This window comes from Corythoichthys intestinalis, chromosome 16, assembly GCF_030265065.1.
Source record: "Corythoichthys intestinalis isolate RoL2023-P3 chromosome 16, ASM3026506v1, whole genome shotgun sequence".
NCBI classification, from domain to species: domain Eukaryota; kingdom Metazoa; phylum Chordata; class Actinopteri; order Syngnathiformes; family Syngnathidae; genus Corythoichthys; species Corythoichthys intestinalis.
Genome location: NC_080410.1, coordinates 8,213,800 through 8,240,636, shown reverse-complemented (window position 1 = coordinate 8,240,636; position 26,837 = coordinate 8,213,800). Strand labels below are relative to the sequence as shown.

General features: G+C 43.4%; 2 protein-coding genes across 4 annotated transcripts in view; one reads left to right on the top strand and one right to left on the bottom strand.

The window, feature by feature from the left end:
• The window catches only part of LOC130904372 (uncharacterized), a 35,057-nt gene extending 27,536 nt beyond the window's left edge, over positions 1-7,521 (top strand). Inside the window, exon 6 of the mRNA XM_057817093.1 lies at positions 7,287-7,521. The gene's annotated coding sequence lies outside the window, so the exon portion shown is untranslated. The remainder of the gene's footprint in view (positions 1-7,286) is intronic.
• Positions 7,522-8,612: 1,091 nt separating this feature from the next.
• The window catches only part of cacna1ha (calcium channel, voltage-dependent, T type, alpha 1H subunit a), a 231,413-nt gene continuing 213,188 nt past the window's right edge, over positions 8,613-26,837 (bottom strand). For all 3 annotated transcript variants that reach the window (XM_057861425.1, XM_057861427.1, XM_057861426.1), the window contains exons 35-38: positions 26,610-26,750; positions 23,616-23,784; positions 20,010-20,164; positions 8,613-18,651 (exon numbers count right to left, since the gene is read on the bottom strand). In XM_057861425.1, coding sequence (XP_057717408.1) covers positions 17,296-18,651; positions 20,010-20,164; positions 23,616-23,784; positions 26,610-26,750 — 1,821 coding nt within the window. In that variant the 3' untranslated portion in view covers positions 8,613-17,295. The remainder of the gene's footprint in view (positions 18,652-20,009; positions 20,165-23,615; positions 23,785-26,609; positions 26,751-26,837) is intronic.

Here is a 26,837-nt window from a genome sequence, read left to right as displayed (position 1 = left end):
GTCACACACAAACAATTAAGTTTATGATAATCCCAGGATAAACACAGGTATTTTCCAACAGTAGCTTTGTTGGTAATTTATTATAAATGGGTAATTAAGCTATAATTTATTGTCATTGTCCACTTCAATTTTTTCTGATGGCCTATGGTCGCATTTAGATGACGAAGTGAGGATCCAAGGAGGTAATGCAACTGTAGATGAAATTGCAAAAGTGCAACGATACATTGCTGAGCCGAACATGGCACGCAATGCAGATTTTCTTTATTACTGGAGGAGCCAATGGACACTTTATCCAAACCTCTTTTAACTGGCTAATAAATTCTTGTGCATGCTGGCATCATTGGTTCCCTACGAGTGTGTGTCCACGGCAGGTGAAATTGGGAGTAAAAAAAAAAAAAAAAAAAAAAAAAGTACAAACAAATAACTGCAGAATTAAAAAAAACTCTAGGACAAACAAAATACTGGTATCAAACAACTTACTAAGGATCTCAAACATGGGAGGAGGAGGGCACAGGAACACAAGGGACTCAAATGCTGACATGGACAATGTCGCACCAAGGAATCAGCAAAAATAGGTAGCTTATATACACAGACAAGGGGTAATGTGTCAGGCCTAGTGCTGGGCAGGTGTGTGGCTGTGTTTGTCATCCAATTACAGGCCCAGCACCTGACGGGTGGAGCGACGGCAGCTGGCAGCAATCACCAGCCTACATAAGCCAGCCAGAGCTCCACCACGTCGCTGGATCGTCTCTCTCAGTACACTGATCTCGCCAGCGCCTCACGTCTCTTGTTACCTTCGCCCAGGCTCTCTACACCAACGAACTCCATCTTTGAATAAACTTTTTGACTTCCTAACCACGCCAACTCACGTGCCTGCTTTAGGGTTGTCTGCTCACGATCATAGCAGCACGATCCAGCCACAAAATGGACCCCGCAGGCACGGAACAGACCCCCCAGGACCAACCAACTCCACTCGTGGAACAGCACAACCAGGCTATCCATTACCTCCTCACTCAGGTATCAAATATCTCTCAAACGCTGCTTTCACTTCAAGCTCAGCTCACGCCCCTGCCATGCGCACACCAACCACCGTCACCTCAACGAGCACCTGCCCCGTTTGCAACACCGCCAACGCTGCCCCTGCGTGAACCCATGGTGCCGACGCCCGCTCCCTATGATGGCGATCTGGGTGCTTGCAAGGCATTCCTGGTCCAATGCGGCCTTGTGTTCGAGCAGCAAAGCCTCACTTATGCCAACGACCGAGCAAAGATTGCCTACCTCATTGGGTGTCTTCGCGGCAACGCTTTATCGTGGGCAAGCGCCGAATGGGAGAGGGGTTCGGCAGCATGTTCCTCCTATGCCAGCTTCACGGAGGAAATGCGGAAGGTATTTGACCACCCGGTGCGCGGTAGAGAGGCTGCTAAACGCTTAATGTCCCTTCGCCAAGGCGCTCGCAGTGTGGCGGAATACTCCGTGGAATTCCGTACCCTCGCCGCCGAAAGCGGGTTCAATGAAGAAGCCCTCCAAGAAGTGTTCGTAAGTGGCCTCAGGGAATCCTTGAAGGAGGAGCTGGCGTCCCGTGACGAACCCGCCTCTCTCGACGAGCTCATTAGCCTGGCAATCAGGATTGACTGTCGACTCCGGGAGCGTAGACGGCAGCAGCGTGACTTCCCACTTGCCGCCCCCACGCATGCATCAGAGAAGCCCGCCTCGGTGTCACCTCCTGCGGTGGTGGCCTCTCCCCCAGCGGAGGGCTCGGAGCCCATGCAACTGGGCCGTGCTAGGCTCTCGGCGGGGGAGCGCTCGCACCGACTCAGCTCGGGTTTATGTTTCTATTGTGGTGGTAATGATCATATACTGCGGGCCTGCCCAGTCCGCCCAGTAAAAGATCGGGCTCACCAATAGCAAGGGAGGCGTTGGTGAGCCATACAATGAACAATTTCTCCCGCCGTCTCCTGCTGCCGGCTTCCCTCACGTGGGAGGGTCGGAATTGTGAAATCTCTGCGTTGGTCGATTGCGGGGCGGACGAGAGCTTCATTGACCGCTCAATCGTGTCACAATTGGGCATCAAAACGCGCCAGCTGGACACTCCTTTGAAAACCACTGCACTCAACGGACAGCTGCTGTGCCGGGTGGAACACCAAACGGAGCCCATCAACCTCTGCCTCTCCGGGAATCATCGTGAGGTAACTGCTTTTTATGTTTTTGATTGCCCACGCACACCCTTAGTGCTGGGCCTTCCTTGGCTCAGAGTGCACAACCCCAGTATTGACTGGTCTCACCCAAAGCTGATAGCATGGAGTCCCACGTGTCACACAAGTTGTCTGCAGTCTGCTCTTACTCCCTCTAGACCGGCTCCAACGCCACCCACGCCTGACCTATCTGCCGTTCCTAACTGTTACCATGATCTCACGCACGTCTTCAGCAAGGACCACGCAGCAGCCCTTCCTCCTCCATTGAGCTCTTGCCGGGTGCCGCTCTGCCTACGGGACGCCTTTACAACATCTCGCAGCCCGAGCAGCAGGCCCTGGAGAATTACATCGCCGACTCATTGGCTGCAGGCATCATCCGCCCCTCCTCTTCCCAGTTGGTGCAGGCTTCTTTTTTACTGGGAAAAAGGATGGCACGCTACGACCCTGCATTGACTACCGTGGCCTGAACGCCATCACCATCAAGAACAGGTACCCTCTGCCGCTTATTGATTCTGCCTTCACGCCGCTCCATGGCGCCCGCATTTTCACCAAGCTGGATCTCCGCAATGCCTACCACCTGGTTCGCATCAGAGAGGGGGATGAATGGAAGACCGCCTTCAACACCCCACTGGGTCATTTCGAATATCTGGTGATGCCATTTGGCCTCTGCAACGCGCCCGCCGTATTCCAGGCCCTCGTCAACGACGTCCTTCGGGACATGCTGAACAGGTTCGTTTTTGTCTACCTGGACGACATACTTATCTACTCTCGTACCCCTGCAGAACATGAGCAGCATGTGCGGCAAGTGCTGCAACGGCTCCTGGAGAATCGCCTCTACGTGAAAGCAGAAAAGTGTGCCTTCCATGTACCTGAGACTTCCTTTCTCGGGTTCATCGTGGCCAACGGGGAACTCCGGATGGATCCCGCAAAGGTGACCGCTGTCTCCCAGTGGCCCAGGCTGGCCGATCGGAAACAGCTGCAGAGATTCCTGGGGTTTGCGAACTTTTATCGGCGATTCATACGCAGCTACAGCCAGATAGCGGCCCCTCTCACGGCCCTCACGTCCACCAACACTCCATTCCAGTGGTCGGAGGCCGCCGAAGCTGCCTTCTGCGACCTTAAAGCCCGCTTCACGTCGGCTCCTGTGCTCGCTCATCCGGACCCCGCACTGCAATACATCGTGGAGGTGGACGCTTCTGAGCAGGGGGTGGGTGCTGTCCTCTCACAGCGTAGGCTGGGGGATGGGAAAGTACACCCCTGTGCCTACTTCTCCCATAGGCTCACTCCCGCAGAACGCAACTACGCCATTGGGGATCGCGAGCTGCTGGCGGTAAAGTTAGCCCTGGAGGAATGGCGCCACCTGCTGGAGGGATCTCGTCATCCATTTGTGGTTTGGACAGACCACAAAAACCTGGAATATCTCAAGTCAGCCCGCAGGCTGAACCCCCGTCAAGCCAGGTGGGCCATGTTTTTTAGCAGATTCGATTTTACTTTGTCCTATGTCCCAGGCTCAAAGAATGGGAAGGCGGATGCCCTGTCCCGCCTATACCAACCCGTCGATTCCGAAGAGGAACCCGCACTTATCCTCCCACCATCCTGCGTGGTAGCTGCAGCAATGACTGACCTGGAGAATGGGGTTTTGGTGGCTCAGGGCCACTATCCGGACCCCCGACAGGGAACGCAGAGTGATCTGTTTGTCCCTGAATCACTCCGCCCCAAGGTGCTGGAATGGGCACACACCTCCCGCCTGACTTGCCACCCTGGCATCACCCGCACCTTGGCTGTTTTGCGCCAGCGTTTCTGGTGGCCAACCATGAGGGAGGATTGCCGGTCCTTTGTCTCTGCCTGCCACGTGTGTGCCCGTAGCAAGTCGTCCACCAAGCCTAGTTCAGGCCTGCTCCTCCCGTTGCCGATACCAAGCCGTCCTTGGTCTCACATTGCCATAGACTTTGTTACTGGACTTCCGCCATCTCGGGGTCATACTGTCATTTTAACCATTGTTGACCGTTTCTCCAAAGCTGCTCACTTTGTCGCCCTCAAGAAACTCTCCACAGCCAAAGAGACCGCAGACTTACTGGTCGAGCACGCGTTTCGCCTACATGGGATTCCAGCCGACATAGTCTCAGACCGCGGGCCTCAGTTTACCTCCCACGTCTGGTCAGCCTTCTGCTCCGGTCTCGGTATTACTTCAAGCCTCTCCTCTGGTTTTCACCCCCAGACCAATGGACAGTGTGAACGCGCGAACCAGCAGCTAGAGGCGGCGCTCCGTTGCACCACCCAGGCCCGTCCGACTACCTGGAGTGATCAGCTGCCCTGGGTTGAGTATGCACATAACTCGCTACCAAATGCATCTTCCAATCTGTCCCCCTTCCAGTGCTCGCTCGGCTACCAACCTCCTTTGTTCCCATCTAAGGAGGCTGAGATTGCCGTCCCTTCCGTACAAGCACACCTTGCCGAGTGTGCCAAGATCTGGGAGCAAGCCCGTGCTGCGCTCGGGCGGTCGTCTACGCGTACCCAGAAACAGGCCAACCGTCGCCGTGCCCCAGCGCCTGCCTACAAAGTTGGCCAAAAGGTCTGGCTGTCCTCCAGGGATCTGCCGCTCAAGACAGAGTCAAGAAAGTTGGCCCCTCGATTTGTCGGCCCTTACGAGATCGTCAAGGTGATCAACCCATGCGCCGTGCGCCTTAAGCTTCCAGCGGCACTTCGAGTCCATCCGACCTTTCACGTGTCCCAGGTGAAACCTGTCGGAGTGAGTCCCTTGTCCCCCCCTATTCCGCCCCCTCCGCCTCCTCTGTCGATCGACGGGCTTCCGGCCTTCAGGGTGGAGCGGCTCCTGGATGTCCGCCGCCGGGGCCGCGGCCTGCAGTATTTGGTGGATTGGGAGGGCTATGGCCCGGAGGAGCGTAGTTGGGTCCCGGCGCGCCAGGTCCTCTGTCGTTCCCTTATCCGGGATTTCCATCGGGCCCACCCGGATGCTTTGCGTCGTACGCCTGGAGGCGCACGTAGGGGGGGGGGGGGTACTGTCAGGCCTAGTGCTGGGCAGGTGTGTGACTGTGTTTGTCATCCAATTACAGGCCCAGCACCTGACGGGTGGAGCGACGGCAGCTGGCAGCAATCACCATCACCAGCCTACATAAGCCAGCCAGAGCTCCACCACGTCGCTGGATCGTCTCTCTCAGTACACTGATCTCGCCAGCGCCTCACGTCTCTTGTTACCTTCGCCCAGGCTCTCTACACCAACGAACTCCATCTTTGAATAAACTTTTTGACTTCCTAACCACGCCAACTCACGTGCCTGCTTTAGGGTTGTCTGCTCACGATCATAACATAACGGGACAATGAGGCACAGGTGGACGACACGAGAGGAAATAGATTGGTGAATACAGTACATTAGGAGCAGGTACAACGGGTGAAATACATGGGTAATTACTAGGACAAGCCACACTAGAAGGAAACAAACAAATCCTAACAAGTTGTAAAAAAAAGAAGAAAAAAATAATACCTCAGAGTTTGCACAAATGCATTAAAAAAAGAACAAAACAAAGCAAACAAACAAAAAAAAAAAGGCCAAAAACACATGCTTACAAAAAAAAAAAAAAAAGACTCAGGACATTAAGTATATAATAATTATTATAATAATTATTATTACTATTATTATATTATTTATAATTATTTTATTATTTTATTATAATATATTTTATTTATTATTTATAATAATAATAATAGTAATTAAATTATATTTTGTAAAATCAAGCAGGATAGTTGTTTATATTATTCTTTAGAGATGCCTGTAATTGTCAACATGGGTAAACCTCAACCATGAGAGACAGAATGTGGAAAAAAAACAGAAAATCACATTGTTTGATTTTTAAAGAATTTATTTGCAAATCATGGTGGAAAATAAGTACTTGGTAAATACCAAAAGTTCATCTCAATACTTTGTTATGTACCCTTTGTTGGCAATAACAAAGGCCTAACGTTTTCTGTAACTCTTCTCAAACTTTTCACACACTGTTGCTGGCATTTTGGCCCATTCTTCCATGCAGATCTCCTCTAGAGCAGTGATGTTTTGGGGCTGTCGTTGGGCAACACGGACTTTTAACTCCCTCCACAGATTTTCTCTGGGGTTGAGATCTGGAGACTGGCTAGGCCACTCAAGGACCTTAAAATACTTACGAAGCCACTCCTTTGTTGCCCTGGCTGTGTGTTTGGGATCATTGTCATGCTGAAAGACCCAGCAACGTCTCATCTTCAATGCCCTTGCTGATGGAAGGAGATTTTTACTCAAAATCTCTCGATATGTGGCCCCCTTCATTCTTTCCTTTATACAGATCAGTCGTCCTGGTCCTTTTGCAGAAAAACAGCCCCAAAGCATGATGTTTCCACCCCCATGCTTCACAGTGGATATGGTGCAATTCAGTATTTTTTTCCCTCCAACACGAGAACCTGTGTTTCTACCAAAAAGTTCTATTTTGGTTTCATCTGACCATAACACATCCTCCCAGTCCTCGTCTGGATCATCCAAATGCTCTCTAGCGAACCACAGACGGACCTGGACGTGTACTTTCTTCAGCAATGGGACACGTCTGGCAGTGCAGGATTTGAATCCCTGGCGGCGCATTGTGTTACTGATAGTTGCCTTTGTTACTGTGGTCCCAGCTCTCTGTAGGTCATTCTCTAGGTCCCCCCATGTGGTTTTGGGATTTCTGCTCCCCGTTCTTGTTATCATTTTGACGCCACGGGGTGAGGAGGGAGTTGAAAGTCCGTGTTGCCCAACGACAGCCCCAAAACATCATTGCTCTAGAGGAGATCTGCATGGAGGAATGGGCCAAAATACCAGCAACAGTGTGTGAAAAGCTTGTGAAGAGTTACAGAAAACGTTTGGCCTCCGTTATTGCCAACAAAGGGTACGTAACAAAGTATTGAGATAAACCATTGGTATTGACCAAATACTTATTTTCCACCATGATTTGCACATTCTACCATTACTGTTGATGTGTTGTGCATGTGCAAGTACTAAAATGAAAAATAAAACAGACAAACTGTTTCATCTAAATGAAAAAATCTTGTATTTTTTACTTTCTTAATTGACAGGGAAACATCCTCCAGGACAATGAGGCCATCACACAATAATGATCAAAGATACATCATGGAGATTGTCTCCCCTTTCCCTTCCTCGCTCTCTTTAAAGGAAGGAAATGACTTTATTGCAGACTTTCTTAAGACACCAACACCCCTCATTATAAGGCCCAAGGGTTCAAAAGGTGCCTAGGCCAAGCAAACGGAGAGGAGAGACAACAAGACTCCAGGTCAGTCAGATGAGCAGAGGTTCCGAGAGTCTAAAACATGGTTGTATTCAGGATCGTCAGCTTCACTTTTCAGTGTCAAGCCAGAATAATGTATTGTAACTTATCATTAGGCTTTTACAGAGCATAAGGGCTTAAGCTATTCCTACATCAAATATACTGTATGTTGTATCAAGAAAACTCTGCAAAGATCTAACATGTTGAGAGTATTAGGATGAAAAGCTAAAGTGAAAAAAAAGGTTCACCTTAACGATTAAAGAATGTTGATTCCGAACAAGAGAATCAACAGGTTTCCATGTCTCATTATAAAACTGTATAATGATGAGGAGACATCCTCATACAGTAAATACCCAACCGTATTGCATTAGACAATAAAGACGGGGATTTTTTTTTTTGTTTTAATTAGTATTATATCAGATACCAATTAATCAAAGCTCAGTGCTTAGGAAGTCAGTCTACAAATGGAAACATTTGAAAATGCAAATATTAAAACCTCTAAAACATCCAGGTAATTATTTCCCAAAAATTCTTATTTTTTTTCTAAATTAGAACATGCAGTAGTCCTAAACTGCTTCCTCAAAAACAGGAGATAAGTAATGAGATCCAAAGATCTGTAAGTTTAAAAAAAAAATGATGCAGTCAGTACACCAAACTAAAAAAAATTAAATGTAGATTAGACTGGACTGCAATAGGTCCGAAGAAAGAGATTCGGAATCTTTACTCAAAAGACTCAAAAACTCATGTGAACCAGAAACTGTGCAAGGAGACAAAAACACATTGAAAAAAAAACAAAATGATTGGCAGAAAGTGTTTGAGCACGAAAGTCAGACTTCATCATTCAGCAACAACATCATTTTCATATCATAATCCAATAACCTGCAAACAAGGGCGTAGGTATGGTCTCAACATTGGTAGGGACGATATAACAGCATAACCTGCACGTACACATTTTGCTTGGGACGGGACATTAAGAAGACCAAACAGATAGGGTGAATGGGGGTCAGGGCTACATTTCTCACGAATATGTATCTAATTCATTGATCGGCTAAATCAAGAGTGCTTATTAAGCTGATCACAATCGACCAGTCGAGTGCAACGCTAGTGTAGGTAGCTGCGCCCCCCCCCCCCCCCCCCCATTTTTTTTTTTTTTCTAAATGTACATAGTTAATTATAATTACTTTATGTGTATGTTGTATTGTTAGAGAAACTAGCCTTCTTTCCTTCCAAACCAGACCGTTTACAAGAAGAAAACAGCAGCATGTGTTTTTTTGACTGTCAACACTGTCCTGTGTAACACAGACTAGGATTTCTCTCTTCGGATGCTTTTACACTAGCACTGTTCTGTCCGTCTTAAACGGACCACAGTTTTCTCAGATAGTCCACTTCCTTTTGTAAATGTGAACGCACATCCGAACTCTGGTCCTCTGAAAATCGTGGGTTCCCGTCTGCTTGTGAATGCATCCGGAGCAGGGTGCTCTTTTGCTACTTTACGTGCAGCGTCACTGTGTGGAGCTGTGGTGCTCCAGGCTGTGACGCTACACGCAGTGCATCCATGGAAGCTGAAGTACAGCGCGCACGCTATTTAAAAGCAATAATGGCAAGAGGACAGACGATTAACCATGGTCAAATGTTGTTGTGCTGCGCTAAGCAGTTGCATTTGATACACAGAATCAGGTTCTAATGTGGCAGTTGTGTTTTGCATGCTGTTCCTGAACGCACCGTGTGAGAGCACGGAAGCGTGGGGCGGGATAATTTCACTTTCTATGTTCTGTTGTTGTTGACGTCGCCTACGGCGTACAGTAGCCGTGTTGTGTAGCATAAGTTCCAAAATAAAGGATTAAAAGCCTGACGATGCTGGTGACTTCCTTGTTGTTGTTACAGTATCAAGGAAACAAACGCCTGCACCAGAGGCTCCATTTACCGTTTTTTGTTGTTTTTTCCCCCTATTCCGGCAGGGGTGGGGGGGGGGGACAAATAATTCGGTTTGGTAGTGTGAATGCTGAACCTTTTCAACAAGTCATTTGCAAGTGTTATTGCGAGGTAGCTCTCCCATCGGACCCTGGTCCTCTTGGTCTAATGTCTAATTTAAGCAGCTTCTTGCTCACATTTTTCTGGGTCCAGCAGAGTTTACTACACTTCTCACAGTTTAATTAATGTTGACAGTAGAAAACGCAAACATAAGGGCACTTTTCTCGAATCAGTTTCCTACTGGTCTTTTGTAGGCTAGCAAGTTCACACAGTTTAATGCTATGCTAACTCTGATGCATGTCGGACTTTCAGTAGCACAATTAGTGGTGTGTTTCCTACCTACACAATACTGACGTCTTTTTACATTACTTTCAGTGGCTGCTGCTGGGTGAAAAAAACTTCTAATATCCCTCCTCTTGGAAAGGGGCGGAGGAGGTGGCATGTTGTCAACATGTATTTCTGTAGGGCATGTCTAAGTATGAGTGTCTGTGGGGTGGGTCAAGTCTTCAGCAAAACTAACGTGCCTTTGAATGGAAAAAAATGGACCGGCACATTTAGCAAGTGAAAAGGGTTAAATGTAAGTCTGAACATAATGAAAATATTTCACTTAATAATGGTAGGGTCAGTTCTATCCTTACAACATATGGGAAGACAATCTAAATTACCGATATAACTGAACCCATTATTTAATGCATATAAGATTGCTAAAAGTTGGGGGGACAATTTGAGCATCCTGAAATGTTCGTAGTGTTATGTCCCTACCGCGTCAATACAAATCTACGCCCTTGCCTATGAATCACTTGTTCCTTCTACATATACAAAAAATATTGGTTGATTACTCAAAGCACAACCAAGCCAAGGTCTCACACGGTTCCTTGACCTGCAAGAGTTACAAATATGACATTTTACTTCTTCTCCTTCTTGTTTGAAGCTATATAATCTTAAATTTACAACAAAACAGAATAACATCAGTTGAACAGTGGAAGATACATGAAAACTCAGCAATCAATCCCACTTCAAACTTTCTGAAAATTGAACCCTATTCAACTGAAAATTTGGAGGCATTATTTGAAATTGTTCTTGAATCGTTCACTGACATTGACAGTGATAGACATCGCATCCATTTCAACTGTGATGGCAGCCAGTGAGCCTGTTCATTCTTGTTTTCATACTTAATTTTTTGAGCATTATAAATACTTTTCTTGCTCATGTGACTACGGACAACGTGAAATATTGTACAGTATATACATGTTGTGCTTTGCCATATTTTGTATGCCTTTGGATTATATTTGTCATACTTTCTCATCCACACTTTTTGGCTGCAAAGTATAATTTGTGGGCGTTTCCTCCGATATGCGGGTGCAGTGTGTTCTTGCAAGAATTTTGGAGAACGGACAAAACGTTTTACTATGATTTGAGCATTTTGTGGCAACATAAGAATCATTGCGGCTGTGTGAGTCCTGCTTTAACAATCTACACAAACATGCTGCACTACTGGAAAGGTTGTATTTTACCTCAAAAGTGAACTATTTCAAAGCCATTTTGGGTTTTGTCCATAAATAAAGCATTTTCAAGTAAACAAACAATATGCACTTAAAACTAATAAAGAACTAAATTAATGTACTGTATAGTGTTGCACCGATACGTAACTAAAATGATGTCATCGGCGAGTAATAAGAAATAAAGGTCTGATGCTGTGAAATTTGTACCTTTCGAGAAATAGTCTCTGACCACTGGTTGCCCGACCAAGATGGCCGCTAGGTACGCACACCAATGTTTTAAAAAAAAAAAAAAAAAAAGGAGTGCTTGTCGCCTTTCTCATAATAATGATAGACATCCAGTCGTGTGGTGTCCAATCTTCTTTCTGCTCTGAATTTAAATGAGTCCAATAGGGGAGGCGTGAAAGAGAATGCAAGACCAAGCCAATGTAGCTTATACTTTACATTTATACAGTGTTGTTTTCGTCAACAATGACGATAACGAAAATATTTTGTCGACGAAAAATGTTTCATGACTGTGATGTGACGAGCTAAAACCGCGGCTTGGGAACCTAGGACATAACTAGACAAATGCCAGTTTTCGTCTGACGAGATGACAAGAAGACAAAAATGCGACATCGTTTCTGTCCTAAGTCCACAATGTGTGACATTTTCATATTGTATGTCAGCTTGCATCGTGTCAGTGTTTGGGTCGTGTCATTCACATGAGATGTGCCACGCCTGTCCCTCCTCACCGGAGTTTAGAATGTGTCTCAAGCTAGGCTGCGCTCCATCTTGCTTGTTTGGAAACAGTAAGATTTGTTTTCTTATCTCGGCACGAGAGAATATGCAATGTTGCTTTAGCCTTTAAAGGTCTGTGCTGAGTGGTCATCAGATGCTAAATGTAACTCCTAACGTTAGCATAGCATTCACATTCGCGTTAGCATTAGCTTCAAAATTGCGAGCATCCTCTTAAAACACTGACCAGTCTAAAGCAAAGCTGCTTGGCTTTTCTGGTCAGTAAGTCTGTAGGATGTTAAACAATAAAAACATGACTAAGACTAATAAGTATTTTCATCCAAAAGACTAAGACAAAAATTAAAAGGGCTGCCAAAAATAACACTGCATTCAAGCAAGTTTGCAGTAATTTTGTATTAAAGCAGCGCAAGCTAACTTTTCAGTTTTGGTTAATATTAGCGACGCAGGTGCACAAAAGCGGTAGTGTTTTGCCTTAAGGAAGACTGTGTTTCCCATGAGGACCAGTGCACAGTGTCGTAAAATCCTGATTTCCCGGTCACCTGCAGATGGATGTATTGACATTTCTGTTTCCAGCGGCTATGTGAAAGATGAATAGTAATGAGGTAATGAATCCAGTTGTGGCTAAACAATAGAATATGACGATGTTGACAATGACAAATGTTTGATTTTGTACCGTATTCCTCCACCCAAACGAACTCGCGTTGACGAAACCTGAGCCAATGTATATTCTTGAGTGTCTTTTTACCCTAGTAGCATTCCTTTTTTTAAAAATAATAATTTAACATATAAATATTTGTCTCTTTGTTGCTCTGCCTTCTTTGCAAAAGTCGCGCGAAAGTGTTCGCATTGCCTTCAGTCTGTATAACGAATGGTGAGAGGGGAAAGTTGCGTATGCCGCAAAGCAGTCAGAACATTTGTAGTTTTTTTATGTGGCAGGGTGCACATAACATACATAAAAAAAAAAAAAAAAGTGGTATCGGTAAAGTATCGGCATCGGCCGATACCACACAGCCAGGTATCGCAATTGATATCGGAGCCAAAAATGATATGTATCGGTGCAACACGACTGTATATTATCTGTTAATGATGTGTTACGCTGACGTGATGCCTTTATGAATACCAAACTGAAGTATTCATTTCTGTAACTTTCTCTGCTTACAATAAAACAATTAGTAGTTAAGCCTGAGCGTTCCGAGAAATATACAGTACATTTGGCTGCTGCCAGCCACTCTGCATGCAGGAGGCAAAAAGTATCAAAAACTGCCAATCCTTGTGTAAAAACTATTCTATATATACTTCTCATGGTAATTATGAAAGAAAATAAGTGTGGTTGATCAGTGTCGTTTGGATCACTATATTTTCTCTTGATATACAGTATAGTAATATTATTGCACTCTGGCTACACATATCTAATAAGTAAGCTAGTTTGGTTGTCTTCAAACAGAGAAACACTTCATGAGCTCACAGCTGATCCAGTAGTAAGGCTCAGTGATGTAATAGAGTAATTCATACTTGTAGGTTGTCGCTCACACCTAATTGGGACAGTAAAGGGCAAACTTTTATTTAACAAGATTATTATTAGTTTCTATGAATTTACAGCTCCACACAAGGAAAAAAAATCTGTACTTTGATGGGGCAAGGGTCTGTACCCCAAATAAAGCTCTTGACTGGTTCATTACTAGCTTTGATGATGGAAAAGAACCCCGGAAATACAAAAAGATTCGATTGTAACAAATCTTCCGAGGAAAATAATGTGTCAGGAGTGGGACCTCGTAAAATCTAGCAAGGTTATCTTAAATGACTAAATGCTCAATGAGCATAGAAATCATCAAGTTCACAATTGTTTTGGCTTTTTTCTTTGGTTTGTGTTTTGTTGGGGGGGCCATGTCACGCCACCGCATAAGTGTACTGTTGATGCTGACGACAGAACTGGAAATACAACGCATTTTACCATAGCAAACCAGTAAACGTTTCCATTGCATTTAGTTTGAACTTGTAAAGCGACAAGAGGTGGGTAGTCACGAGTTACATTTACTCCGTTTTGTTTACTTGAGTAACTTTTTGAAAAAAATTTACTTCTAATTGACCATGAAATACATTTTACTTTTACGTGAGCAGATTTTTGAAAAACAATTCTTACTATGCTACTTTGGGCTACACTAGAGTCGTTATATTTTCCTCTTTATTTTACATATTGATTATTGTTGCCAGAGATGCTGACAGTAGCACTACCATCATAGGCGTAGCAAGGGTCCCTGGGGGCCCCAGGCAACAAGCAACATGGGGCCCTTCTGAGTCACGTGACACACATACATACTTGCGCAGTATAATGAACACAAAGGTGGTGGTGGTGGTGGTGGGGGGGGGGGGTGCGCGCCGCGTGCACGTGCGGTCATCTTGGCCATAAAAGTGGCAAAAACCAAACACTTTACACTGACTCATATGGATGTACTTAAATTCGTTCCTGGACGCACACATTTTAACAGGTGGACGTCCTCTGCTCAAAATGCGCACCTTACGCCTATTCTCGCTCCCAGAAAACGCAGCGCTTGTGACGTTGGACAATAACAGGACTGGTTGCTATGGGAACCTACACATACCCAAGGAACCTTGCTAATTTTTCTTATATAGTATTCAACGAGGAATACGATAGACCCATTAATAGACTTTTTGGGAAAAAAATCACTGTTTCTTTAAGTAGTCACATGAATAATGAGGTGGCCTGTTAAAATCAACGTAAAACAACTCGGCAAGGACTTTCCAGAGAGTACTTGGTGGGTCACTCTTTAAACAATCATGTGGTTTTAATAGCTATTTGGACTTTCTTAAACATGTATAATCTACGTGACATGGTTAGTGCTGATTGGGATCGACAACAGAATCGTTAGATAATCTGCCAAATGATACCATGGTATTGAAACACTCCCTACACTTGTCACTGTGTTAGTGCAGTAAAGCTGCGTGCTCTAAATCTGTTGGCCCTCTAGGGGCCCCTGCTGGCTGGGGGCCCTAGGCAATTGCCTGGTTTGCCTAATGGGACGTGACGCCTCTGACTACCACCACCAATGAGATGTCGCAACAATAAACACATGACTCCATTATACCATTCAGGGGTAAAAATGTTTGTTTCCACTAGAGGGCACTCATGCTCTTTGGACAGGTAATGGGTCATAGTGTTCTGGTCTAAATTTGATGATTTTTGTGTCATCTTCTTGGCATAATATTATAGTCATGTAATAGCCTCAGTAACTCAACAGGCGCAAGGCGAAGCATATTGCTAAAGCCAAGTAACCTTTCACGATTGAAAAAGAACTCATTATGCCTCCGACCGAGGATCTTTGCCGTCAGATTTTACGAGAAGCCGCTGTTAAAAAAGGTTGATTCAGCATAAGGTGGGTTACATTTTCCCTGCATTTAATGTTCGTTTATAGCCCCGTCGTGTTTTTTTTATATTTGCTGTAGTTTTCTGGCACACATTGCCGGTCCGTAGAAAAAGGCCCATATCACACCGGTCCGTGATGCAAAAAAGGTTGGGGACCATCATATAGATGAAGTTATGCTGAGACAAAAATATAGCATTATTTCGAAAATAATTATAAGCAGTTAGTCACAATGTCACTCATCACTTAAGTAGTCTTTTGAACTAATACTTTCTTACTTATTTTTAATTTTTGGATGACAACTTTTATTTTTACTTGGGTAACATTATTTAGGAGTAACGCTACTCTTACTTGAGTAGAAATTTTGGCTACTCTACCCACCTCTGAAAGCAACATACAGAGCAGAAATGTGTGTCACACATAAATTAGAGCAGAAATGTGTGTCACACATAAATTGTTACCTCAAAATACCTTTAAAAGGAAGAGATTACTATCAGTAATTCCTTAATAATATATTCTAATTGTAAACAAATGTGAGCTCCGCCAGCATGCTGGAATTTATTATTTAGCCAAATCTATTTTTTTCCTAAAGTATTATTTAAAGTGATAAGAAAGGGAGTCCCCGACTTACGTGATTTTGACTTTACGACACCAGAGTCTCGTCGGCCATTTTGTCTCCAGTCCTTTTTTTTTTGTCGCGTAAACAGTACCTTATTGTATCTCACAGTATCTTCTCATTTTTTTTTTTTACTTTAGTTCATTAAAATGACCGTTCAACCCTTTGGCGAACTGTGTATTTGATTCTAATGTTGACTTTTGTTTTGTGATGCACGCTTTTATTTTGGCGCAGGAAGCATAAAGCAGGTATTATGCACTTGTGTAAGAGCGCATGTACACACGAAGAAGAACGAATTTACGCACACGAGGAGCGCACACATGAGCAAGAGCACATTTGCTCCCGCGAAGAAGTCGCGCAGCCAAGTGAGAGAGAGGGTAAAGATTATAGCGTAGCTCGCTGCCTAGCTAGGATTTAGCTCCAACGTCTTGGCGAGGACAGTACAATGACAATGTATAATACATATGTTGGATAGTTATTTTGAGATTTAGGGGGCATTTAGGGGAAATTTAAGTGTTAATTCCGATATATGCAGAAATATACGCAGAAATTCAGTCGTAACCCGGGGACTACCTGTAATTTCAAAATCTGCATGATGGAAGATTTTGAAATCAGTTTGACTTGCATCACTGAGCCAACTACCGAAGGCTGTAATCAAGACACCAAAATACATTATAGTTTGAGACAAAACTACAGAAACACGTCACACAAGTATGATTCTCTTATTCTTAAAAATAGAAAAATAAAAATCCAATCCTCTACGTCTTTCTGTTGAGGAGAATTTGTCTCCCTCATTCATCTCCCTTTCCGGGTTTTGAAAGGAAACATACATTCAAAAGAGGATAACTGAGGAAAAATAAGCAACTCCAACGTTAACTTTGTGTGCAAAAAACACTTTAGATCTCTATAAAAATATGTGCATATGGATAGAGCTATTTTTTATCTCACCAAATAAAGAATTTCCTTTATTTACACTGCACAAAACACAGATAAACATACACTACAGCTCTGTCCTGCTCCCCCTCTCTGTCAAGAAAAAAGTGTAAGAAAAACGTGGTGACACGACAACAACAGACGTAGGAAAACGTACAAACAATCATACGTGTAAACACACACACGTATACAAACAGGCCTGCTCGGATCAATGTGATCAAGGAGCAGAGGAGGGGCAAGCAGAACTTCTGTAGAAAACCTGAAGTTGCATATCCCACAAACCCCGCCCCACGCTTGCACTTCATAAACCACTTCCTGTAAAGGTCAGAGGTCATCAGCCAGACGCTGCTTCCTGAATGGCTAACGTGGGTGTAGACGGTAATATCAAAACCAAAAACAAAACAAAAAAACTTTGGCTACAGAGTTAGGTGGCTTTAGTCCTTAATTGTTAGGTGCTGCCGAAGTGGAGCTTTATAGATCCGTTTTCAATGATTCTGGGATGCGACGGCATCATTGTCTGTCTGTCTGGGGACAGCAATTTTCAATATTCTTGAAAATAAAATAGTCAGTCTCCCAGAAAACTCTTCTCAATACTCCTGAGGTCGGCATGTTCTCCAGCTTGGGAGATTTTGGACCAGTGATTTCACTTCCTCCTTCTGATGTTCATTGGGCGGTCCTCCGGTTATTTGCATTAAATCCTGCACCTGGTCCCAGTTTGGTGTCAAATGGGGAAGCGCAGGGTGCGGGATCTTCGTCTGACAGGTATCTGGACTGCGGTTGGTCGAAAGTGAATTGCGGTAAGGGGAGGCAATCCCTGGTGACAACGGCGTGCCTGGCGGCGGGTGAGATTGGGCGCGTCTGTGAGAAAGGCCTCGGGACGAGAGGTGCGTGAGGCTGGATGAAGATGTTCGGGCTTATTGGGACAGGCGGGTGAGTCGGGGTCAACGGGAGCGGTGGAGTGTACGCGTGTGCGGGCGTGGAGGTTGGTGAGGGGGTCAGCGAGTGTGTTTGTAGCGGTATGTGGACGGGTGTGAGCGCTCGGTGCATCGGCGAGTGCGCCTGCGAGTCCGCCAGGACGTCTTGTTTGTTTGTCTGCATGTGCGCGGTCAAGTCATAAGATGGCGTTCTCCGTCTCAGCATCATGCTGCAGTCTGCCAGTTTTGGGGGTGAAGGCGGGTGTTCTCTCTCTGACGGGGGGTGAATGGATATGCAAGGAGGGCTCGTCTTCTTTTTTCGGTGTCCGCCTCCTACTGATTGCACCCTCATGGGGAAATTGCTTTTTTCTTTTTGTAGCTCCGCCTTAAAGTGTCGGTCATCACCCCCGATTCCATCTTGCGGGAGACACACTTCAATGGAGTGGCGGCGATGGTCGTCGAGGAAAGCGGCAGATAATAATGACGGCTTGTGCTGGAACCCCTGGGTATCGACGCTGAAGCCCTTTCTAAAGTCCCTGTCCTTCAGTTCTGCCCCAAGCACGCTCCTGGAGGAAGGCCGCTGCAACGTAGAAGGGGGAGGCCAGGAGGTCGAGTCGGTGTACGGAGAGAGAGAGTGGCTTCGACCCTCTTTCGCTCTACCCTCCTGTCCTCTTCCCAGTTCGGTAATCTGCCTGTGGCGGGCCAAACTGGTGATGTGACACACCTCCTCATCAGCCGGGTCAAAGAGGGAGGCGGCGGAGGGCGGTCTCGGACGGTGGAGGCTCGCCGTGCGCAATGGGAAGCGTGGCGAACGAGGTGGGGGGAGGAGAAGTGATGGAGAGGACGGTAGAGGCGGGAGCGAGGCTGGGGAGGACAGCAAAGGAGGAAGAGCTGAAGGAGACAGGGAATGGAGTGAGTATGGGGAAGGAGAACAGGGTGGGAGGGAAAGAGCTGAGGGAGAAGAGGAACGGGGAGGAGGCAGAGGGGACGGGGAGAGACGAAGGGGGGAATGTGATGAAGGGGACGGAAGAGGTTGATGGACGGCGTTCGACCTCTCTTGTTGCTCACAATTTTGGACTTCCACAGAATCAACTTTAAGTGCCACCTGCAAAATCAAATTTGGATTTAGTTTCTTTAAAATTACTAAGGCAAACAGATAACAAATAGGATTTATTGGCAGTGATGAGGCTGACAACGAGTTCAGGTTGTACTCCAGCACCACCTCTTATGAGCATAAGCTGTACAGTTAATGACTGGATAAATAAATGATGCAGTGAAGGGAGCCAACAGATTTTATGTGATGGTGTTAGCACTTGTGTCTTGTGTGACATATACTAAGGTCATTCAATAAATAAGGTGAATTATTCGGTATAAGGACACCTAATACAGATAGAAGCCTACTCTTTTTTTTCCTGTTTTGCTTATTTTGACATGGATTTAATTTCTTCTGCAGATTAAAAAGAATCTTTGAGAGTTTTGAAAATGAACAAAGATGGCCAACCAGGAAGCATGCTCCAGGATTGAACAGTGGTCAGTTATCAAATCAGCAACTAATTATCAAATCTTTAGTTGCTGAAGTGTGCAAACCAGTTGAAATTCATAGGAGAATGTCAACTGTGTATGGTGCCCCATGCTCCAGCCAAAAAAAAAAGTTTGGAAAAAATAGCAAATACAGTGTATCACAAAAGTGAGTACACCCCTCGCATTTCTGCAGATATTTAAGTATATCTTTTCATGGGACAACACTGACAAAATGACACTTTGACACAATGAAAAGTAGTCTGTGTGCAGCTTATATGATAGAGTTAATTTATTTCCCCCTCAAAATAACTCAAAATATAGCCATTAATATCTAAACCCCTGGCAACAAAAGTGAGTACACCCCTTTGAAAAAACGTACATCCCTAAATGACCAAATTGAGTACTGCTTGTCATTTTCCCTCCAAAATGTCATGTGACTTGTTACAGCAGTACTGTCAGCATTGCTGCCGAGATTAAAGAGGTGGGGGTCAGCCTGTTAGTGCTCAGACCATATGCCGCAGACCATACGCCGCACTCTACATCAAATTGGTGTGCATGGCTGTCACCCCAGGAGGAAGCCTCTCTGAAGACGGTACACAGGAAACCCCGCAAACAGTTTGCTAAAGACATGTCAACAAAGCACATGTATTACTGGAACCATGTCCTATGGTCTGATGAGACGGGCGGGCTTTCTTGGGTACCGTCTTCAGAAGAGTCCCATGAAAAGGTATACTTAAATATCAGCAGAAATGCAAGGGGTGTACTCACTTTTGTGATACACTGTAGTTTGAAAGTGGCGATGAAGTCAAAAGTGTTGAGAGAATACAGAAGATTGTGTGCGAGGGGGGAAAGTGTGTGACTGTGCTGGGAGGCTACGTTAAAAAATAATCAATGGAAAAATAATAGTTTCCAGGCGATAAGCAGTGTTAACGATTGTCTCACCTGTCTGCGCAGGGCCCGTGGAGATGGGTGGGCCGTGGGTGGAGCAATGCGTGGTAGGTTGATGGAAGGAAGAGGTCGTAGGTGAACCGGAGAAACAGGAACCTGCAGCAGAGCCCGACTCTCACATGGCTGCGAGCGGACTGATGTCAGTGAGCCTGAAGGTGTGGATGAATCAGATTTGGAATGTACATTGAGTCTTCACCCTTTCATGCACAAATTATGATTTTTTTGTAACCCTTACAGGGCACTCATTTAACTCTGACTGCCATTGAAGGCAATAGATCCCCAAAAGGTCTAGCGCTGTCAATGGCACTGAAACATGAGCATTCACACTAGAGGTGCGAATCTTAGGGCACCTAACGGTTCGATTACGATTCTGAGGCTACGATTCAATTATAAATCAAACATTGAAGCCCCCGCTACTAGCAGCTTTTAATGTTTCGTACATTGTACAAAAATCCTCTCAGGCTTAAACAAACTACTATTTCAGTATCAAGTTAACAGTGTGCATTCTGTATCAACAGCTTTAAACTACATTCATTTAATTTAATGTTGGGAATCAACCGTTAAAGTTGTTAAAATTGCTCCCGTTATTCCATAATTTCCCTCTTAAAACTGTTTCTTTATTTCAAGATGGATTCAAGTCAAGATTTTGCCGATTTAGGAGTATTTTACATCAAAAGTTAATTAAGTTTGCTTGGAAGGTTCGCTACAACAGCCTTCCAGAGAAGTCTACAACTTTAAGATGGCGGCTGTTTACTAACGCCAGCGAGGCTGTCATTTCGCATTTAGTTCTCTATAAATGTGCTGCTAACGCCGCCGAGTCTGTCATTTCACATCTAGTTTTTTATACACATGATATCTACTGTTGCATTATGTGGGCGTAGTTTGTAGCGGCTGTCGGCCGCTGTCAGGTATTATTGTTTTTTTATCTAGCGGCATGAGTTGAGCCAGAGCTGTGAATTGAGCATGATGTTTATTCTCGGTCTGTTCCTCATTGCGTCCCGAGGACCGCGCTGACTGTGTTTTAGTTCCGCTTTACTTGGCATATTTCAATAACCGGAATTTGGATGTTTTGGAATCGTTCTCGAATATTCCATGGCCGAATCGCAAATAATCTAAGAATCGGAACTCTAAAAAAATTGATGGATGCAAGTCAACACATGCATCTGCGAGTTCAATGAGAAAAAAAAAAATCAGGATTTAGCAAGGGTTATAGATATTAAGCTAAGATTTTTTTTTTTTTTTTTTTTTTACAAATTTGAAAAAAAGGTTCCATTACGACCTTATTTTTCAAATTTTGGGATTCTCTGACAATTGCTTCATGTTGCAGGCCTTTAAGTGGTAAAATATTAAATCACGAATAATAATAATGAAAAATATAATAAATGCAAATATTATTTTTTAATGACCAAAAATAGTCACTTGCCCTATAAAGGTTTAACGGTCTTTATTGTAAAAAAAAAAAAAAAAAAAAAAAAAGGTTTGTAAATGACCAAAAATAGTCACTTGTTCTTTCAAGGATTAAATGGTAAATGGTGTTATACTTATATAGCGCTTTTCCACCTTTCAAGGCTCTCAAAGCGCTTTACACTATCTCGCCATCCACCTACTGGTGACGCAGCACCAGGAGCAACGTGGGGTTCAGTATCTTGCTCAAGGACACTTAGACGAGTTCATCAGGGTGGAGAATCAAACCCTCAACCTCTGGGTTGGGGGACAACTACTCTACCACTGAGCCACGCCACCTAAATTTCAGCTTTTGAACAGCTGTACACTGTTGTGACCACTATCTCTGAAAAGGTGAAAGAGGCCCTATCTATACATACGCACATTCCAAAAATATGTTTACATTTATTGTTTTGTAATAAACACATTTCACTACAACACTTAAGTGCAGGTATAGTTATGTGTTGGCCTGTGAGTGAATTTTGTATAATACTGATCATACTGGACAAAGTGCAGTAATTACAATATAGGAATTAGTAGTTAATGTTGAGTTTCTACTTTTTGTCCAAGATGTGGTGCCACTTGATTATTACTGCAATGTATTCACGCCTCACTGCTGATTATTTTTCTTGTTGACATTGAAGGGAATAGGTACCGTTCTCGCACACACCATATAATTGTTTGCATTAGTCCCATTCATCTAACTATACTTTAGGCAGACTTCACTCCATGCCCTTGAACACAGTAAAGTGAATCACCTTATCAGGGCTCATGAGGGGGAAATGGAAAAAATGGTACCATTTCTCATAGGCACCGTCTAACTGTTTGCATTATTCTAACACACGTAATACAATCAATCAGGGAATAGTATCATTTCTCATATTCACTGTAGGACTGAACTACTCTAAACACACCTAACAGAAAATAAGTAGCACACCATAGTTTAATGAAAAGAAGCAGAATAGATGTATGTATCTATGTAACCTTGTTTTGGATCCAGACTTGTTCCTCCGTCATCTGTTTTTTGCCTTGTTTTTGACCATTGTCGACGAATAAATTGTCAACCTTTTTTCGGTGAGCCTTCTTCAAACTTTTGGAACATGGAGTCAGTACAATGGGTTAAGACAAGAGGTGAACGCGCGGAATTTCCGCCTTCCTGGTTGGTGCGCGGAAGCGGTAAGCAGCGGAGCACCATTTCCGTTCGACTGTCGCCGTTTCCATTCGGCTTGGCCGGGGGGCGGATTCCAACAACATGTACCGTTTAGTAACTCTGCAGTTTGGCACAAGTCTAGTAATCAGCCATTCCACAGCTGAGCAGATGAACCTAAAATGGAGTGGCTCATCCGCTGCAGCAAGTACCATGGGAATGAGTTGGGCCTGCCCTCTGCCTGGCCACAACATGCCATTAGAGCCTGACTGCAGATAATTTCAGTACTCTTGAGTGTTAAAAACATTGGACTATGTGGTTTTTGTTGTAAGAATGAATAAAAATAATGTTAGTAAGACTCATTTTTATTATCTGAAGGAAGTGTACATGCTCGTTCATGTTGAACAATGTAATATTAGAGTACAAATAAAACAGGATGGTGATCAGAATTTTTCACATTCTTTCTTAAGGATTTACATTAGCGGTGACAGATGCTTCCCCAAACACTATATCAGAATAAAAGCCCTTTTTACTCCATTCCCTATCTAAAGACTATTCGACTATTTGTTTGATCCAATTGTATTCATTTATTCCTACCACCATTTATATTGGCTGCACTGATTCCAACACTGTAAGATATATGTCAGTTGTAACTTATTCAGGTCATTTTAATCCTCAAAGGTTGAATTGAGGCAACTGGACTCGTATTTGTTGCATTTGTTGTGTCTTTTATTTATTGATTTTTTTTCTTTGTTTTCTGAAAATGTCTAAAACTGACTAAGGCAAATGAGCTTTACGCCTGTCTCTGGTGAGGATTTGAATGTTTTATGTTTTTGTCATGTTATTAGAAAAATATCATTTCTGAAAGCTCTGTACTATGTACTGCACATGGCACAATTGCCTACAATTGTAGTGAGGGAAGGTGACTCACTCTCCACTGAAGGCCCAGATAGCAAAAATCACCACCCGCCACTTATTTTCTCATGTCATGGTCAGAACAAGCTTGTTACCTGAGTGTTGGTCCTGAGCACTGACATCCATCTCTTCCAAAGGGTAAGGAGCACTGGCAGGTTGCACAGGTCGGAACATGTAACTGTCGTTTGGCAGGGAGTGCATTCTGGATACTGACATCTTCTCAGATAACTGCTGTGCATCATCACCACACTGCACTTCTTCCTCCTTTAGAGGGAGACAGAGCTCTGTCATTAAAGCAACTACAGACCAGTTTAAACTCACGCAAAGTAGTAACAAGCAGTAACAGTAACATTCAGTACCAAGACAGTACTTCAAAAACAAATTAAAAATGATAATAGCAATTTTGAATAAAGATTGCATGAGTCTAAACGTTTTCTAGATTAAAAAAAAATAAAAAAAAGTTGTGGCAAAGGACAAGTTTAAATTATTTATTTTTAGTTATTTTTTATTTTGTGAACTGCTTAAAAATTCAAAAGCTTTTTGAATATTGTTATGGCACTGCAGTCTACCAAATACAGCCAGGACAGTTAATTTTATTTAAAATCTTATTTTTAATATTGCCAGCTGTTTGGATTTTGTAATAACCGTTTTCTGTGGAGCTAAGCCTTGACCATTTCAGGCCATTTGTTTACATTTCTTGTTCAAATATTAATAGCATTGAGGATTCAGGGTACCACTTTTTTGCTATTCAGCAAAATAAACATTTACATATTGTATATGTATTTGGATTGGTATCGTATTGGGATATACTAGTACATGTATTGCGACCTTTGTATCATGATATTGTTTGCAACGCCACTTCTTTTTCATGTCTCTTTTTGGTGTTATGTATTTGTTAGCAATGTGACCGAAAACTCGGCGTCGAAAACCTTTGGCCTAAACGGTGTTAAACGGTGTTACACTTATATAGCGCTTTTCCACCTTTCAAGGCGCTCAAAGCGCTGTACACTATCTCACCATCCACCTACTGGTGACGCAGCACCAGGAGCAACGTGGGTTCAGTATCTTGCTCAAGGACACTTAGACGAGTTCATCAGGGCGGAGAATCGAACCCACAACCTCTGGGTCGGGGGACAATTACTCTACCACTGAGCCACGCCACGCCTAAAATAGCAAAAAATTGCATTTTCGGTTTTCGGTTAAAAGACCGAAAGTTTACCACCGAAAAGTGTGAAGAACCCTAGTCCTCTTGTGATGACGTATTCAAAACATGGTGGGAAGCAACCACCGCCAGCATGTCTGCAGTATGGAAGTTTTTTGAGGTATCTAAGAAATAAATAATGATTAAATAAAGGAAAGTAAAATAATACATTGTCGACTATTTTATACATCTCACATTTAACACAATAAGTTCCAATTTACCTAAAGAAACCAAAAAATATATATACAAATTAGCTTTTATGTGTATGACAATTTAATCCATGAAACATCTGATTTTTCTAAATTAAGAAACCTTTTTTGACAAAATGGGATATGAAATTATAATCGTTTTGCATTTTGATCAAATTACATTCTATTGTGCTTAATGTGCGTATGACACCAAAAAGCATGTTTATTTCATGTTTCACGCGGTGTGTTGTGCTGTTGAATGAAATGGACCGCTCGATGCATGGAGAAATCCCTCGCATGCATTTGTAAGGCTCAACCCTCTCCCACCGGTTGTAGCTCAGTGTCAGGGAGTCAGCTGTGCTCCACGATACTTGGAGGAGGTCAAACTAATTAACTTTTTCCCCCATCGAAGAAAATGGTAACGCTGGTATGGGAATACTACGGCTACAGAAAAGTTACAGATGGCCGCGGCTTAGAGAAAGAGTGCCAACTGACATGTAAAACATGATTGCGGAGGGTAGCTGCCGAGGAGGTAACACCTCCAATATGATTTCCCATTTATACAAAATTAAAGGTTAGTAAACACTGACATGAACGTTTCCCACTAGGTACGAGAATTAATTCCAGCGGGTTTAGTGTGTCTAGCGGTGGTAAAACATGTGGTGATTTACCACCGGTGTTTTTTTCTCTCTGGCAGCTGTCTCTGTTTTGAAAGAGTGTGTGAAAATGTAAACATGATACGAGTCATACAAACGTGCTTTTTATGGAAAATAATTTAATTATTTTTGTTCTGATGGTATTAGGCTCTGGGTTTAGGCTCACCCAAAGGGTTGCATTTAATTTAATTTTACATTTTTGTTATTATTATTATTATTTTTTTTATTATTTTAACTTAACATTATACTTATGTTCCAATTTGCTAATGTTTTGAAAAATAAAAATCCTGTTCAATGGAAAAGTTTTTTGTTTTTTTTTTCAACCCAGATATCTCAAACTAACACATTTTAGAGCAGTAATGGCAATACCGTGATACCGTGAAACTGTGATATTTTGGTTTAAGGTTATCATACCGTCAGAATATCATCCGGCACATGCCTTGTCTCACTTCTCTTACCAGTCTTCTAAAATTCAAATAGGAACCTCACTCAGTATTGAACACCAATACAAAGTCAAGTGAAACTCAAGCACTTTCCGTGCACATTGCAAAGGTACAAGCAAACGGCTCTTAACCGAGCTGAGATGTTACAGGAAAAAAAATGCAATTTTGTTCCTAGCTTGCAATTGTTTTATTTGTGTTGCTTGGGTCCAAATTAAATGGAAAAAGTGCCACTAAAAAGGCGAAAGTTTGGTTTTGCTAAAATTAGAGGCTATATTCAAAATTTCCGATTTTACGTCCTAGTTATGCAGAGAATATTTATGTTAAATATCATTTCTTCATGTTTCAGGCCAAACTAAGTCTATAAAAGTGGAAAATAGAAATTCAAAGTTGTGACCACAAACCCAAACTTTTTGGGGAACGATTGTGGTTTTATATGTCAATTGAATGAAAGAAACTAGGAAATACCAAGTAGACCCTGAGAACAAATCATTCCATAATGAAAACTTGGTATTAGGTGAACTCATGCAATCTTTGCTTGGGTAGCAAAACAGACTAATTTAATTTAATGTCACAAAAAATATGTAAATAGAGTGGTATCTACCTGGCCAGGCGACTGTGGACATGGCCCAACAAAGGTCCCAGCCCCTGAACTGTTACTAGAGGTGGTACTGAATCTGCGTTGTTGTTCCATTGCCATTTCCATGGCAATTTCTGCATCCATTTCTGCGTCCTCTTTTGCCTCCTATAAACATAGGCACGCCTTGATAAGCTCAGACATTTTGGAAGTCTATTAAAAATAATGTAAGAACACTAAATATTGCCTGTCATA